The sequence below is a fragment of the Oryzias latipes genome, chromosome 14, assembly GCF_002234675.1.
Source record: "Oryzias latipes chromosome 14, ASM223467v1".
NCBI lineage: Eukaryota > Metazoa > Chordata > Actinopteri > Beloniformes > Adrianichthyidae > Oryzias > Oryzias latipes.
In genome coordinates, this window is record NC_019872.2 from 3,845,874 (window position 1) to 3,862,501 (window position 16,628).

The 16,628-nt window shown below is 39.0% G+C and overlaps 1 protein-coding gene across 2 annotated transcripts in view; it reads right to left on the reverse strand.

The window, feature by feature from the left end:
* The window catches only part of jade2 (jade family PHD finger 2), a 214,962-nt gene that overhangs the window by 48,224 nt on the left and 150,110 nt on the right, over positions 1–16,628 (reverse strand). For both annotated transcript variants that reach the window (XM_023962510.1, XM_023962509.1), the window contains exons 9-10: positions 16,015–16,464; positions 14,267–14,431 (exon numbers count right to left, since the gene is read on the reverse strand). In XM_023962510.1, the coding sequence (XP_023818278.1) occupies positions 14,267–14,431; positions 16,015–16,464 (615 nt within the window). The remainder of the gene's footprint in view (positions 1–14,266; positions 14,432–16,014; positions 16,465–16,628) is intronic.

Below are 16,628 nucleotides of genomic sequence, written 5' to 3' on the forward strand. Positions count from 1 at the left end.
AATGCAGATATGAGAAAATGTGTTCCCGTACAGTAAAAAAAAAGTTAGTTTGACTAATATGCTATAAGACACGATGCAGCAGTTAGAATAGAAGTTTTATTTGCTGACTACAGTAACATTTTTCTTTTTTCAAACACTTAAAAGCACTATTTGAGTTGACTGTATTGACAGGCTTTTAGAGGATGTTTTTAAATTGGCCCTTTGGGAGGGGCACTCGCCGTCAAATCCAGTTAAAACAGATTTTATGGCTGAACTGTGGCTGTGTGTTGGGTGATTCTGTTTCACAGGCCCTACAGTAAAATATTAAAGGCCTGGGTCAACCACGGAGCCCTCCTATCTCCTCCATTACTTATTGATGGACCCCTGTCTGTGTGTAAGTTAGCTAGTGAGCCTGAGCTAGCGCGTGATGTGGGCGACTCAATGAAGACCTGAAACATGAGCAAATTCAAGCAAACGCAACCCAAACACATTCTCGCATGCACACAACCGCAGAGAATGCAGCTGTCACTTTGGAAGTACACAACACGCTATATCGCAACTTCGGGGCGTATTTATGGGTTTGCCTGCACGCTATAGTTCATCACTAAGAAGCCTATTCACTTGTGCTTTTTTCATGCATGATTACCACACAACAATAAATCTCTGTCAAACATGTGTAGGCGCAAGTGTGCACTTAATCCTGCATGTATGAGGGCACATATGTTGTGTGTCTGTGTGCGCCTTTTGTCTTTTCTAAGTGATGTGAATTCAAGGTTTTACTTCCAGTGAATTATTTATCTCTGCAGCAGCCTTGGCACCTGCACCGGCCAAGGGTCTGAAAGTATGTGCCACGCACACCTAACATGTTCTTATGCACACGCATAAACACATACAGTGCAACAACACACTACTGTGGAGAATTATACAGCCGAGGCAGCTATAAATATTTATACCTCTCCTGCCTCATATTTATTTCATCCAGCAGAGCTCATATCAGAGGGGCAGCGGGATGGTGAGGATATCCAGAGAGGGAAGGAAGTGACAGAGGGGAAATAAAGTAATGAAGAAGTGGAAAGAGAGGGAGAAAAAGCAGGAGTTACTTTAAAATAAAGATGAAACCACGAGGCAAGAAGTTGGTAAAAGAAAATAAAACGCAAGGATGGGAAGAGGGGTGTTGGTGGGAAGAGAGTAAGAGAAAATCTAAACACAAGTGTTGAAGGAAGAGCGACAAATTGAAATAGTGGAAGTCAGTGAACTGTGTCGTCGCTGCTGCAGCTGAACAGCCTACGACTTCAGTCAGTGGCTATGACAGCACTTAGCAGGGACAAACGGGTTCGGCAGTCCCATGCAGGAAATGTCTGTGCGACTTTTGGAGTAAAGGTAGGAAAAACGAGCATTCGTTTAGCAGATGTTTAATTTCTTTAAAAAAAAAAAGAGAGCTGAAGGTTCATGTTGCTTCCTAAGAGTCCCTTAGTGTTACATAATGCATATTCCAGAAGTACACAGAAAGGGAGGGGAGCAGAAACAGTATATTGGAGATGATGCAATAGCTCAACCTAAGAGTCAAACGTTGTTGTTCAAATGCAGGAAAAACTCCAGTCGGATTATTTACAGATTTTTAAATTTAACGCTGCTTGACTGCAGGGACTTCAGTGAGACGTTTAGAGGACCTGGAAGCAAATGATGTAGCCTCAAGATGAGTGGAGGTTCTTAGGCTACATATAAAAGACTGATTTGGCCATTTTAACCCAATACATTGATTTGTAAACAGCCCTTCTTAACTCATAAGTACCCGTCCCTCTGGGGATGTTGCTCCCATAAGAACCTGAGATGTCCTGCCCTCACAAGTAATGCATCTTTCTGACGTTGTCACGATTAAAATATGAGACTCCAATAATACATGCAGCTGTCATCTGGAGACAAATAAGGGACAAAGACCCAAACCATCTTTTGTTCAAAGACAATGACCTCAGTCATGAACTGTCACATGTGGAAGTTCCCTAACAGCATCTTTAGCTGCAAGAAACGCCTTTTTACTCAGTAAAAGTCAAGATTTCTCACATAGTCACAAGATGAAGTCCCTCCTGATCGAAGTAATGAGGGTTTTACTTTTATTTAACTGGTTATTGTCCTAAGATAAGCCTTTTTTCCCCAGACAACTACTTTTTTAAGCTACGTAAAACTGTAGTCGCCTGCACCTGTGGAGGTCCTTGGGCTGTCTGGGTGCGTGGAAGGTCATAGGGAGGCCACATCTTAAGAGGAACCCAGGCGTGTCTTATACAGGTTTGAATTTAGTCAGACCCACTATGAGGAGCAGGAACTAGGGGGGCAAGACTGGATGTGCTGACAGTTGGGGTGTCATATCCCTCTGGGCCCTTAAAATGCATAGAAAACCACACTATCAGCATATCATGTCATCTATCCATATCTGTCATATAAGGTTTTTGTTGAATGCTCTTCCTGACACTACCCTTCGCGTTTACTGGGCCTGAGACCAGCAGGATTCTGCTCTGTTGAGGCCACTTTTATCTTGTTTTTCTGTTTATCTTATTTGCCCATCTGTCTGTACGTCCATCTTTTTTTGTCTTCTATTTTAATTTTTTGGTATTTTCTGTTTTTTTTTGTTATTTATTTTTTTAGTTGTGGATTTTTGCATGCAACCCCTTTTTCAGAGGGGCATCCACGGCATTTAGCTGACCACTGCCCCCCCTTGCCCATGCTTATAATGGGTAGATCCCTTGGTCAGACGGCCATCTTAAAGGTCATCATGAAAATGGAACATACCAATGTTGTGCATGTGGTAAGTGTGTCGTGAAGTAATTTTACGGATAATGTCAGTTACACACACTCATGAGTGATGTTGTCCTACGAAAACACTCATTTGTTAGGTGCAGGTACTGGCCCCTTTTCCAACCATGTGGGAATGTTGCAGAAATTCCTAAAATGATTCAATGGAAAATGCAGACTTTTGAGGGTCTTATATTTTTAAACGGAGCAATGATTTTTATTCCTCACATAAAGATGGAAACATGAAGGTCGCTTTAAAGCTGTAGTCCCAAATATGTAGAAAGGTTGTGAGATGCCCTTAACATGTGCAGCGGCTGGATATCACTTTTTAAAGCTCTGCTGGAGCTAAATAATCTATGTGCCCAATTAGATACACAGGATTAATTTGTAGCCAAAAAAACTTAATCGATAGGTTTAGTTCTGTACCTGTGTTCCCAAAGTGCATGTACTCAGCATAATGAAGTGCTTCTGATCTCTCCTTGTGCCCTGAAAGGCAGCTCTGTGACCTTTCCGCACAGGATTATCAAAGACTAGAGCCAAAGGAGCAGCTCTCCGCGCACTTTGACGCCTCGGGGCTTAGTTACACAGTCAAGCTTAGCATGCAGCATTTTAAACAGCACTGGATCTTGACAGGCAGTTTCTGGTGGAGCGAATGAAGCTTGAGGCTATGTGAAGGTGTAAAGCCTGCTCTCGCCTTCAGCTCCCACCAAAGGATGCAGTAGGCCTTGTAAGCAGATCAAAAACAAAAAGGAGAGAAAAAAAGAATAATTTTCACATTTATAAAGAAGTTTAAAATTGATTTTAAATTAAACTCCACAGTGAATTCAGCTATAGCTGTAGGTTTTTATTCTCTATGCGGAAAGTGTTTGGTTAAAGGAATTTGACTTCAACCTAAATAGGAGCAATGCTGCGTTTACACCAAAGGCGATTCATGCCTTAGGTGCATTCAGTTTCAATGTTGAGTCAATGTACAGTCGTGATGAGAGGTTCGCTCTACAAACGCTTTTTTTATTGTCGGGTGCAGCATGTCGGTCTGGCAGCAGCATATTTTTGGCATTACAGTGCATCTAGAGATCAAATATCTGAACTTTGGTGAAGAAGATGTGTTGCGTCAACCAATCAGGGACTCCATCTTGGCCCGCTGATCGCGTCATTTATGTCCCGATCAGGTTAAGCCCCTGAAGTCCAAAATCAACATGGAGGACAATCTGGTCATCCCCCCCCGAACTTTATGATATTTGTCTTATTTGCATCAACTTCGATTCCTGCACGCCTCGAATGGTTTTACAGCAGCACAGAAGGCCACTTTCTCATCTGCTTCTTTGCATAAAACTTTGAATATTTGAATTCCATCTGTTCAGCTCAAGTGGATGGGGAGTCTCTAAAGAGTTGATTGGCGAGTATGAACATTGGCCAGAATCTTGAAGCAGAAAGGCTGTAAATATACATACAGTAGAAGGGTGAACTTTATTATAGGGCAAGTGGATATAAACGTTACTGCAAATACCCCACGGGCTGAGAAGGGGCCACCTGTTTTCTTCAGAAGTCAAAAATCACCCTGTACCTCTGGAAATTGAAGACATGTTTTGGGTCCAACAGAGGCCTGGATGTCTGTTAGAACACTTAAAAGTGTTTGTTAAATGTTGTGATCTAACAGCAGTGTTTGATGCCAAGCGGGATTTAAAAAAAAGGCAGACAGAAAGAAAAACGCTCTTGTTTCAGAGCTTTGCCGGTAACTCTTGGAAAGTTGGAGAGAGCCAGCCTGAGAAGAAGGGATTGTTTGAAGTGAGCTAGTATTGGGCTTGGAGCACAGTTGAATGTGGGGAGCCAGGTTGATGCCGATCCCACAGGGTGCGTCTGTCTGCAGCATGACTCAGTCCGTCTGGCCCGCAGCAAGACGCACCCCCACTTTCAGCTGTGAGGATAACAGTGTGGAAGCGGCGCACTTCCTTTTGCTGGCAGGTATGCGTGTCGACAATTAGCTTGTGTTTGCAGTCATGCAGTTCATGCGTGCATCTGGGGAGGGGGTTGAACAGAGAAGGGGACATCCCATAATAGGGGAGAAAGATGCTGCTACTCATGTGATACCCCTGTCCTCGCGTTGACCCAGCTTTACATTGTGCTGCTCTACAGGTGGTTTCATACCAGATGAGGAGCTGAGAGCTGCTGCTTCACTCCAATAATGCTGACAGGCCACAACAAAACTTTGACCAATTTTTCACTGCAAAAACACAAAATCTCAAGTATTTTATGTAGTTTGTCAAACTTAATAACTTTTCAGTGAGATGTTATGACGTGTTTTTACCCTTAGTAGTAGGCCTTTTGAGCGTTTTTACTACCGTACTTTATAGTTCGCTTTAATACTTTACCTTGAAAACCATTTTTTGTGGAATTGCTTAATGTCCATCTTGTTAGTAGAACCCCAGCTTCTACTTTCACTGGTTACTTTTCATTCTATTACACAATAATTACATGATAAACTTGAAACTTTACAAAAAACTCAATTCTGAGTAGTGGATGAAGTCATTTTTGTACTGCAAATATCGCAAATCTTGAGTTTAAACATATTTTCTCTTTATAACAAAGATAAAAAGTGCACAGAGAAAATTTAAATCATTAAATACAAAAAAAGCAAAGACAGAGTCAAAGCAATGTAAAAAATGTGTAAAATAACAAACAAACATGCAAAACTCCACTAAACTTGGTATTTTTTAAAGATTTATTCCAGTGGATGCCACAATTATGTTTCATGTTTGTTTTAAACAAAAAAAGTCCAATTTTGTCACTTTTTTTTAAACCTTCAGATTAGGCCTGCACGATTTTAGAAAAATCTGCGATATGCGATATCAGTGTTTGAAACTGCGATGACGGTATGACTTGCGATAAATGGAAAAATAGAAAAGCAAAAATACCAATACATTTTGGTTTCAGTGTGAGTTTTATTCAAATAATTCAACACAACTTAAATTAACGTGCAAGTTTTATTCAAAAAGAAGAAAATATATTTACCATAGAACTTGCCAAAACTATGATGAATGATTACAAAAAATTTATATAGATGCCCAGGAATAAAATAGGTTGGTGTCTCCTACATTTCCATTTTACTGCAAGTGTTATTAAATAAGTCAACATAACTTAAAATCCAAGTCTTTTTCAAAAAGGAGAAAAAGTTAAGACCTATAGCTGTGGCCAAAACATAAATGAACAATGAAGAAAAAAGATAGAGGCCCACAACTTAAACGTGACCTAGTATGAACTAGGGCTGCACGATATGAGGAAAACTTGCGATATTAGTGATCAATATTGCGATAACGATATAATTTGCAGTAAATAAACAAATAGAAAAATAAACAAAAACATCATTCCCATTTCATTGCAACAGTTTAAAAATTATACTCCAAATGACCCTCGTCGACACGGGGGACAAACATCTAACATAATAGGCCTCCATCCGATTGGTCAACAATGGGAAGGCGTCCATCTGATTTGATTCGTTAAATGCTTCAAGCTGCTAGAAGATTGTTTTAACACACTTTGGGTTTACGATTTATTGCGATATTCGCCGTCTTTTGCGATATGCATATTGCAGAGCTGGATAGTGCGATAACGATAAATTTGCGGTATATTGTGCAGGCCTACTTCAGATTAAAGTTTGTATGAAAAGTACACTAATGGTGAGTCGACGTCATTCTGGGATCTTTGTGAACCACTGATGTGATCAGCAAACACACTGGTGAGTGCAGAGTTGAGTCAATGAATCTTGAATTTTAATTCACTGATATTGAAATTATGCAATTTAAACAGCCTCTTTAATGAAATGTGATCTTCATTGTGTTTTAAGCAGAAGGTTTAACCTATAATTATTAAGTGGTCATTAAGTGGTTTAAAAACCAGAGAAATTTAAAAGTTTTATTTGACTCATAACAGTATAAATTTAACAGCTGCATAACATAAGTCTAAAGGAAAACATACACCAACAAATACATTTTGAGAGAAATGTATCCAAAGATGTGTAATTCTAGTCGTACATTAAGAGGATTATGGTCTAGAAATAAGAATAGTTGAACTTGTATAGCTCTGAAAGTGAGTCATATTTGGGGGAAAAGTCAATACATATACCTTTAAAAATATAAAACTCTTTTTTTTTAGCAATACACACCTATTTTATGGCATAATATTTCCAATTACTAGAAAAACATACCTAAATATGATATATATTTATAGGTAGTTTCAGTTTAGTCTTAAAAGGGCGGACTTATTTAATTTCTTCCAGTTCCATTGGCAGATTTGTTCACCTATATCGGAATGTTCTTCATTTGAGAGGGATTTTAAACATTTCATTAGTGAATAGTATCTCTACTTCAGTGTTTGTCAAACACTGATGTTTTTTTGTTTTCTGGTTGCTTCTAAATGTTAGCTATGACTGCACGACAATCATATGGGGGTTTGGGAAGAGAAATTTGCATTGTGAATAAAGCGTGGTCAAATCAAAGACAGACATTTTTCCTAATCTTGATGTGGGTTTTCCTGGAATTTTCCATCTTTAAACAGTACCTGCAGCTCAAAGCTTAAAGTCATCCCAGGTTGAAGGCAGGTGTGTCAAAAGAACAAGACCAAAAAAATCACATAGATCTCTGTGTCTTAGGACTTTTTTTGTTACATAAAACAACACTTCAGGCTAATTCCATTCTGTTGAGAGTAATTAATAAAAAAGTACACCAAAAAGGAAGTTATATAAAACATGTCAGCAGCTCCTAATCAAAGAGTTCCTCAGCTTTCTCCTTAAGAACGGTTTCATAAGTGTACTTTCCTGTTCTGCTCAGAGGGCCTCCTGGCTGTGGAACTGCTGACCCGCTGGGCTGAATGTGCTGCCAAGTTACTGTAAGAGCAGAGGGCAGCACACAGAGCGGCACTGTGCCACCAGACGCTTTGCCAGCGCTGGCTCTGCAGCCCGTGTACCGAAGGGTGGGAAAACACTGGCTGCAATTGTCTGGCTCAAGTAGAAATAAATATAAAAACATAACGGAGGAAATTAGAAATGAAAAGAAACTCTTTCACACCTGCTTCCCCTACGTTCCTCACAGTTCGTCTCTTCAGCCAGAGTAGGCCAAACCTCCAGCCTGAAGCTTCCCTTCAATTCATTTTATTAAAGGTTTGCATTAAAAATGTCACCTACAGAAAATTAAAAATGCATCATTAAAAACAGGTTTTCTAGGAATTGTCAAATTTTGGAGTAAGATTTCATCATTTAAATGTCAATTTCTTTTTTTCAATAAAGGAAATTTTGCCGTAATAATTCCCCTGTATGTTTAAATCTTGTGGTATATACTTGAGCACTTTTGCATTTACTATGTTCCTACAGTTAATGAGAAAATGCAAGTATCATGTAAAAATGTATATCAGTGTAATAATGAAGGATGTGTTTCGGCGCAGCTCTGGTTCATGACCCTAACGTTTGCAGAATAATCAGTGCTGGGGGTAACGGATTACAAAGTAATGAATTACTGTTCAAATGTTCATAACTATTTTCAATGAATGGACTGCAAAAACCCTTGTTACTTTGTTAGAGCCACTCTATGATGAGAACGACACAAGCCGGAGCCGGTTTTTATCCACACAAAAACGTAAAGAAAAGGAGTAACAGCAGAAAAAATAGGTGAATCATTTCACTTTTATGGAGAACACCAAGGCAGAATTCAGAGTGTGAAAGAAATCATTTAATCTAGAATTGGCTCCAGAACCAACCTGAGAACTGAGAGAATCTTCTCCAAAACAGGGTCATCAGCTAAGATACTTTCAAACCTTTACCATAATACATTTAAACATTTTAATCAGCTTTTTCTTTTGTACATTTATTTTCTATTTTGTGTTGTGGTTGTTGTGTTTTGCGTTGCTTCATTTTAACTTTGTTTAAAATAAAAAACCTAAACATTTAAAAATGAACGTGATGAAGTGTAATTATTGTTTACATTTTATCTGGTTGTAGCACTGTGTAACCTCCAGTCAGAATGACTTTTTTGCATTTGAGGAGGAGAAAGAAACTGCTGAAAGAAATGTAATTTAATACTTTGTGTTCTCAGAAGACTGACTTAGTTTCAGGTTTGACAGATATGAATGTAACTTCATGGATGTCTGCATGCAGTGAGCAGTGGCATAGACACATTGTAACTTATTTTTGTGTCACTGTTGTCTAAATGCTATTGAAGCCGTTGTGTTTTGAACCAGGTTCACACTTTGCACAAAGTCATTGGTTTAAAAATAAAGTTAAATGAAACGCAAGAGGATCTAATTGTCTGTTTTTCCCTTGAGAGTGGACAAAGGTAAAGCAACGAGTAGTGAATTACTTTTTCAAACAAGTAATGAGTACAGTAATTTAATTACAATTTCATCCAGTAACTAAATAAAGTAATAAATTACTTTTTAAGAGACATTTATTATTTAGAAATTTCACCCAACACTGCGAATAGGTCAGGATTACAAAAATGGAGTCAGACTTACAACAAGGAAGTGGTTCTGATCATCATGAATTCAAACAAAATATGAATGCTATAGTGGCTAAACTCAGTTGATTTCAATCCACAAATTTAGAATTGGATTGAATTACAGTTCAACCCAGTTTTAATTGATCATTATTGACGCATTTTTAAAATTCTATCTTTAAAAACAATTATTTAGATTTTTAAAATGGGTTTTACATTCTGACTGTAGTAAACTGAACAAAGGAGTAATTTTTGTTAATAAAATGATTCATTATGACACTGCAAACCATGTGACAAGTTTGATTCTGTTCTTAAATGGAAAAAAAACATTGATTGAGATTTTTTTAATATTTCCCATTTGTCCACTTAAAAATCCCCCAATCAATTATTTATTATTCTAATTATTCAATTTTGACTTCTTTTTTAAAGGTTGTTTAGTCCCTTGTGTTTAACTCTTAAACAGTTGTAAAAATGACTGTTTCCTCAAACCCAATGAATTGTAAATAATGAAGCTGCTGTCGAATCACAGATTACCACTCGAGTGGTCAAAGTGATCATATATGGTGCATTTTCGTGGTTTTAGTTGGATCGAGACATCACCCGACTGTAAAATGCGGCTGCCTCTAAAAGAGCTCCGTTTCTGAACTGAGACCTGCTCAGAATATTTCCCATGAGTCATGTTTTGTCTCGGCATCAGACAACATGAAGGTTTGACTGACAGCGCAGGCAGCCAGTGCTCAATGCAACATTTATCAGATATCCAACACCATCCAATCGGCGAGCCACACATTGCTCCGACATGTTGCGAGGTGATTGGATAAGTGATGCGAGGGGAGAAGGGGGGGGGGCAGAATACAGGAGAGCATTACGGAAATGGAGAAAGCTCACCAGTGCATTAGGGACAACGCGGTGCAATTCGTTCCATTGGCAGCACTTCAAAGAGAACGAGGAGGGAGATAATCCCCCCACCAACACCAGCCGCTGGAATCTTCCACAAACATCCACACACACACATTTCTTCACAAAAGCAGCAGGCTGGGCGTGCAGTGGGAGTTGGATGGGGTGCAGCGATGACAGGATGGAGGAAATATTTCAATTTGCCAAAAAAATAGGAGATGATTCCAGCACTTGACTGCATGAACTGAATCCATTTTAGAGTTTTGACAATTGAGGAACAACTCACAATAAAAAGAGAAAAGCTTTGATTCAGGCCTAAACGGAGACAATCAGCTGATTTCTTTTGGTTTTAAAGATTCATCATTAACATGGGGGGGGGGGCTGGGCAAAGTAAAGAACAGAAGACCAAAGGGTAAAAAGGAGACTGACATGTACTGACTGCAGCTGGAGTTGGTAGCAGTAAAGTAGAAACTCAAGTGTGACCGATGCAAGACCAAGTGGAGATCAATCGTCTAAGCGGCTGACCTGTCAGCATCAATCCTGCCTCCCTGTTTAAGCTTTGAACGGGAGGTGCAGAGTTGAGAAGTCAAGCCTTCATGAGGTCACACAGATTTACATAATCTGCAACTGCAGCACTTTTCCAGAATGATGTGCATCTCAACGGTAATCAAACTTACAAACAGAGATAAAATAAAATAAAAAAGCCACAGCAACTTAAAAAAAAAAAGCTAAAAACACTTTAAAACATTCATCGTAAAGTCAGAGCAGAACTCCTTTAAAGATCTACGTCACTTAATCAAGTGCTCCCTAACCGCAGGGCCGCTGACCGGTTCCTGGGGCTAAAAGCTGCGCTTTCAGAAAGTACACAAATGAACAAAAGTTTCTTCTTGCAGAAAAAAATCCAGTGAGGAAACAGAAGAAGAGCCTTCAATTTCAAAATAAAAGAAAGCTTCATTTACCCAGGAGTCTTTACTCCAAATATGGATTTATTGCGACAGTTGTTTCCACACACCATAATATTAATACATAATATTCAGCAACCAGCTGTCTAATGTTATGGAGTCACATTTATGATTATATTTAGAAAATACCAGTTTAAGTTATCGTTTCTTTTGTTTAATCTGTTGCACTAAAAGTCAGATGAGGCTGAAGTTGGCGTCCAATTTTTTTGCAGTTATAGGTTGAGGGAAAATCCATATCACATTTTAATGGTTCATACATGAAACCTAGTGAACAAATAAAGTTTCAGACCGCTGGAGAGATTTTACAGAGGATAAAGATACATTTACCATCAAACTGGAAGCAATAAAACAAAACAGAAATGAAATTGGACACCTACTTCAGCCTCGCGCAGGCCGGTCCATGAGAAAATTGTCTGACATTAAACCGGACTGTGGCCTGAATAAGATTGGAAACCACGACAGAAGAGATGGACGAGGGCCATCTGAATTCCATCAGAAGAATGCTGGACGTCAGTTTAGAATATTACTGACACCCTTTCTATCATCACACATTATTCTTCACGAGAAGCAGGTGAGAAAACTGCTCCACAGCATATTTATTCCAGCTGGATTAACTGTGTCCCTCCTGCTGTCTAGTCCTTATTTAGTGGCTCATTTACATGAATGCCAGATTCCCCCGCAGTAAAAATATAACCTATTAGATTAAGTTAATCCCTGGCTGAAAGATTACCAGACTGTTTCAAACTGCAGTGTGGGTGTTTGAAAAAGTCGCGTCTGTCAGGAATCTCAGCGGAGTCGCTCAGACCCAGGAGCAATGCTCCTTTATAGCTCAGAGTTTTAAGTCTAATTTTCTGAAATTTGAAAACTGCTTTAATAATTTGTGATGCCTGGATGGGTACAACATTTTTTTTTTTGGATAAAAAAACGCAAGTGCACGGCTGCACTGTAGGATTAGTAAATTAGAAGCTAAAAATGAACAAAACCAAAGGCAGAACCTAGAATGTGTGACATATAGAAAACACAGCCTAAGATATTTCTGTCTGTGCACTTAGAAAGGATTCAGAGTAACTTTTACAAAATTTACATAGAATTATTTTACATCTAAATATCCTGATCCTGAACTAAAAATGAAGAAAGATTGTTTTTCTTCACTATTGTCATCAGATAGTGATGCAAAAACGAAACAGTCATTTCTTTTAGATCCATTTTTCAAGGCAGCGTTCTCGCTCGTCTCCTGGGTCAGAGTTTGATCGAGAACAATTGATACACGGTCACTGTCTGTTGATTACCAACGATCATTTTGATAAATGCCTAGGTATTTATCTATTATTCAATTATTATGACCTGATAATGACATGCTGATGACTGATAAATCATCAGACAAGATAGTGATATTGATATTATGAATATATTGTGAATTTTTATTATTTTGTATTTTTCTTGTAATAGTTGAATTAGTATAAGGGAATTAGCTTAAAAAAGCTTCAGCCTTTGTCTATCTTGATTTCAAACACAATTATTATTTTGTTAAATAGACTTTAATGACTGACTATACTTATCAGAACGTATCCATTAATCAGTTGATATTTTTATGAGATGTTTGTGATAAAAAGACGAATGACTAAATAAACAATCTTAACAAACCATCATGAGGCTCTTTTTAGGATTATGTACGTTTTCTTTGGTGAGTAAACTGTTAAACCAATGTGGGATGCACCCAGACCTTAAAATGATCAAAATGATCTCCTGTTTCACAGATTTAGGGGGCTTAAAGTCAGGCAGGCTCACAGTAAACACATTGGTTTTTAGGGTTGGGTACATATAAAAAAACATTTGATTTCTTCCCCAAAAACCTTCCAGTGGGACCTAGTGGCGTGACGGGGCGAATAAAAGCGCTTGAATGTACCTGAGATGCTTTATTTCATTCTTCCTGACGGTCTGCATTGCAGTGCTGCATCTGCGTTTTCACTCACGCTGAAGTCAACACACATTTTAACAGCTCATCACCATGATTGATATGGTGATGAGCTGTTAAAATGTCTGGGTCGAAAAGTGTTCTGTAGCCATGACAATGATGTCTATCTTTTTTGGAGCGTAGAACGCATCACTCTTTCATCCATCACGTCACTGAATCAGAATCTTTTGCAGTGAAGTACAGCCAAACCTTCGCTTGCTCCGCTTCAGCATTTTGATTGAAGCTCCGCCCACCCTCACAGCCCCAGCTATTCTTATGAGCCCACCAATAAACGATTGCTTAGAATTGTACATCAAATTGAATAGAATACAAGGGATTGACATGCTTGAAACGAAGCACCAAAATGAAGAACTGAATCCCGTATTTCTATATAGTACCGGTAGTACTATACTGCTAGTACTGTACTGGTAGTAGTGTATATGTCAGAACTGGTACCAACTTGGTACCAAGTTTTGGTACCCATCCCTATCGGTAATAAGTTCCCTGAAGAGAAGAGGTTGAGTACATATTGATGGACCCACTGACGGGTCAGGAGGTTAGAAACGTTTCAACAACCAATGAACCGTAACGAGAGACGAGTGCTAGACTGGTCTACAGAAGATGAAAACAACCGCAGAGTTATGACGCTCCTATAACCCTGAAGCAGTTCTCACAGCCATAAGCTTAACCCATTTAATAACAGCAATATTTTCAATCTGAACCATCACTTGTATAAAAGAACCGAAGCGAATGCGTGTGACATCACCCACTGAAAATGGCTTCCAACCGGAAGTCAATTCAGTTGGCATTTTTTCGTGATTTGGAGCCAGACAGTAAGTCAGTAAGCTGTGATTGGTCTGAAATCTATCAAATGTTTGAACAATCAATGCCGGGCCAACAGGCACCACTTACTATTATTGAGACACCTGATTGACCAGATTTATAACTTAAAGAAATGTAGTTAAAAAAACTTAGAATTAGCAAAAACGTGCTACAAAAAGGTAGCAGAGCAAGAATGATTATTCTGACCAATAGAATGACCGAGTAACAGCTATTTAGTTCTCTATAGAAGTCTATGGGATTTTGGCTTTTTGGAAACAGTTTGCACTTCCTGTTTGGAACGCCAAGGGGGAGGAGTCAATCACCCCAGTTCTCATATAAAATTCAATAATAACCAAAGTAAATCTTAATGAATTGAATAAGCTCACCCTCTCCAGATCCTGCCGCAGGTGTGTGAAGAGTTTGAGTCTCCTGTAGAGGACGTCCTGCTCCTGCTGGGCCAGGTTGTCCACTTCATCCCGCTTTAAAGTCACCAGCGGTCGGTTGAAGTTCGCCTTTCTCTTTAACTTCCAGAACTGATACAGGAAGTCCACCTGAAAAAACAAAAAGAGATGGAGGGATTAAGTGATGCAGGTGAAAGGAGGTGGGCGTTCCTCCAGATGAAACAGAGAATTCCTTTTACATTAATGAGAGTGCAGCTCTAGTATGCTGCATGATCATTCCATTAATGGCAGTAAATCTATTGAGGGTTTACGTTCTTTTATGTTGATTAAACATTTGTTTATTGGCTTTTCTCATGCAGATTTACTTTGTTTCATATACCACAGTCCTTCATATCAGCCACAGATTACCGGCTCATATTTTTTTAATGTCACTTGAAACATTGAGGCAGCCTTGGTTAAATGATCCTATGATGAGGTATTCATCGTTAAAACAAGACTCTATAGGGAGCCGGTTTGTTTTTATTGCCTCATCAGAGTCCATTATCACTTAAACATTAATAGCTTTTCTTTTTTCATAAATAATAATGACGCCACATTGAAGAATATCTGTTAGCCCTTAAGCTCTTCCTGTTATCATTCTGATACATAGGTACATTTGGGGTAAATCCTATGCTTAAAGTGATCAACATTCAGTTGAAATTGTTCAATGCACTGGGAACGCTTTAAAAAAAATCTCCAACGATGATCAGAGTGGATCTTTAAGAATTAGGAAATTTTTTTTTTTTAAAATGTGTTATTTTCTATGCTGCAAGAAAAATAATCTTATAAAGTTTTTCTTTTAAGTTTAAGAAAACTTAGTGACTAGAATTTATTTCATAAAATAAGAATTTATGGTAAGACCATTTTAGTTATCCTTTTGCCAGATTGTTTTAAATTTTAAAATAATTTTTTTTAAACTAAGAATTTTTGACCTATTTCTAGAGGGCCTGTTTTTTGCAGAGCTACACAGCATTTAAATGTGAGTTACAGTCTGAAGAGGAGTTGGCTTTGACTAAACCAGGGGTCAGCAACCTTTAACACTAAAAAAAACATTCGGTCCAGTTTCTCACTGACTAAAACCTAGCAAAGCTAAAAAGTGACTCTTTAGAAAAATACACTTTCTTTATGATTTGTGACCATTAAGCTATTTATTTTTCTAAACTGTACCTTTTATTGTACCATTAACAGTCGTCAAATTATTATAATTTTCTTTGTTTATTCATTTTAACTTCTTTTACTTTTGACAGCAGCACATTCAGGGTCCCTTCAAAATAACACCTTGTGTCAAACAGGATCCTCTAGCTCCAGTAGATCTATTTGAAATAAAAATGGAGGCAAACAAGGCATTTTCCATCATTATGACTTTAGTGCAGCTTTATCCTTTTTCCTCCTTCGGCTATTGAATATAAACAAGACAGCAATGGTGTAGAATTCGTTTATTAACTACCTTGATATGTGCTTTAATCTTATTCTAATAATAAAGCACTCTTAGGATTACTATTTTGGTATCTGACATTAATTAAAAGAAATGAACTACAAACCCTTTATTTATTGAAATTGATAGCATTTTTCTTCATAACCAAAGAGGCACAATGGAGGGATGAGGGAACCGTGTGTGGCGCTAGAGCCTCAGTTGAACCCCTGAGCGATACAGGAAAGTGAATGAATGGAGTCCTTCTTTTAGCGCGTCGTACCTGTGAGATGGGCAGCCCCAGGTTTTCAGCCACCTCTCGCGGGTCCACAAATTGGTAAAACTCGTCCTCCAGCTCCTGGAGCTTCTGCTTCCTCTGGCTCACCTTCTCCCTCTCCAGCTGGTCCCGTTCGGCTCGTTCAGACGCAGACACGGAAACCAGGTGCGATGTTGACCTCGGCTCCAGGTCGGCACCTCCGTTCGGGTTCCGTGTCTGGTCCGTGAGCAGACCGTCACCCACGCCGTGCCGGGTGTCGGGTCTGGCTGCGGCGTGCGCTCCGTTGACGCAGTCGCCGTTGCTCACACCGGATGAGCTGGAGGTGCTGCAGCTGTGCTCCAGGCAAAAGGACTTGAAACGCACCTCGTCGTTCTCGGCCAGGATGGTCTTCATCTCCAGCCCGTGGTCAAAAGCACACGTCACATGGAAGGCCACAATGCAGGAGGGCATGGAGCACTGGGGGGAAAATGTCAGAGAGGAGGGACTCTTCAACAAAGACAACAAACACAGATCCTCCATTTCTGCTCACATCCAAGTAACTTGGAATGTTTTTCAGTGTTTTTTCCAGCACTATTTGGTACAGGTTAGGTCAAATGTTCAGCCGCGTCCTTTCTGGCAGG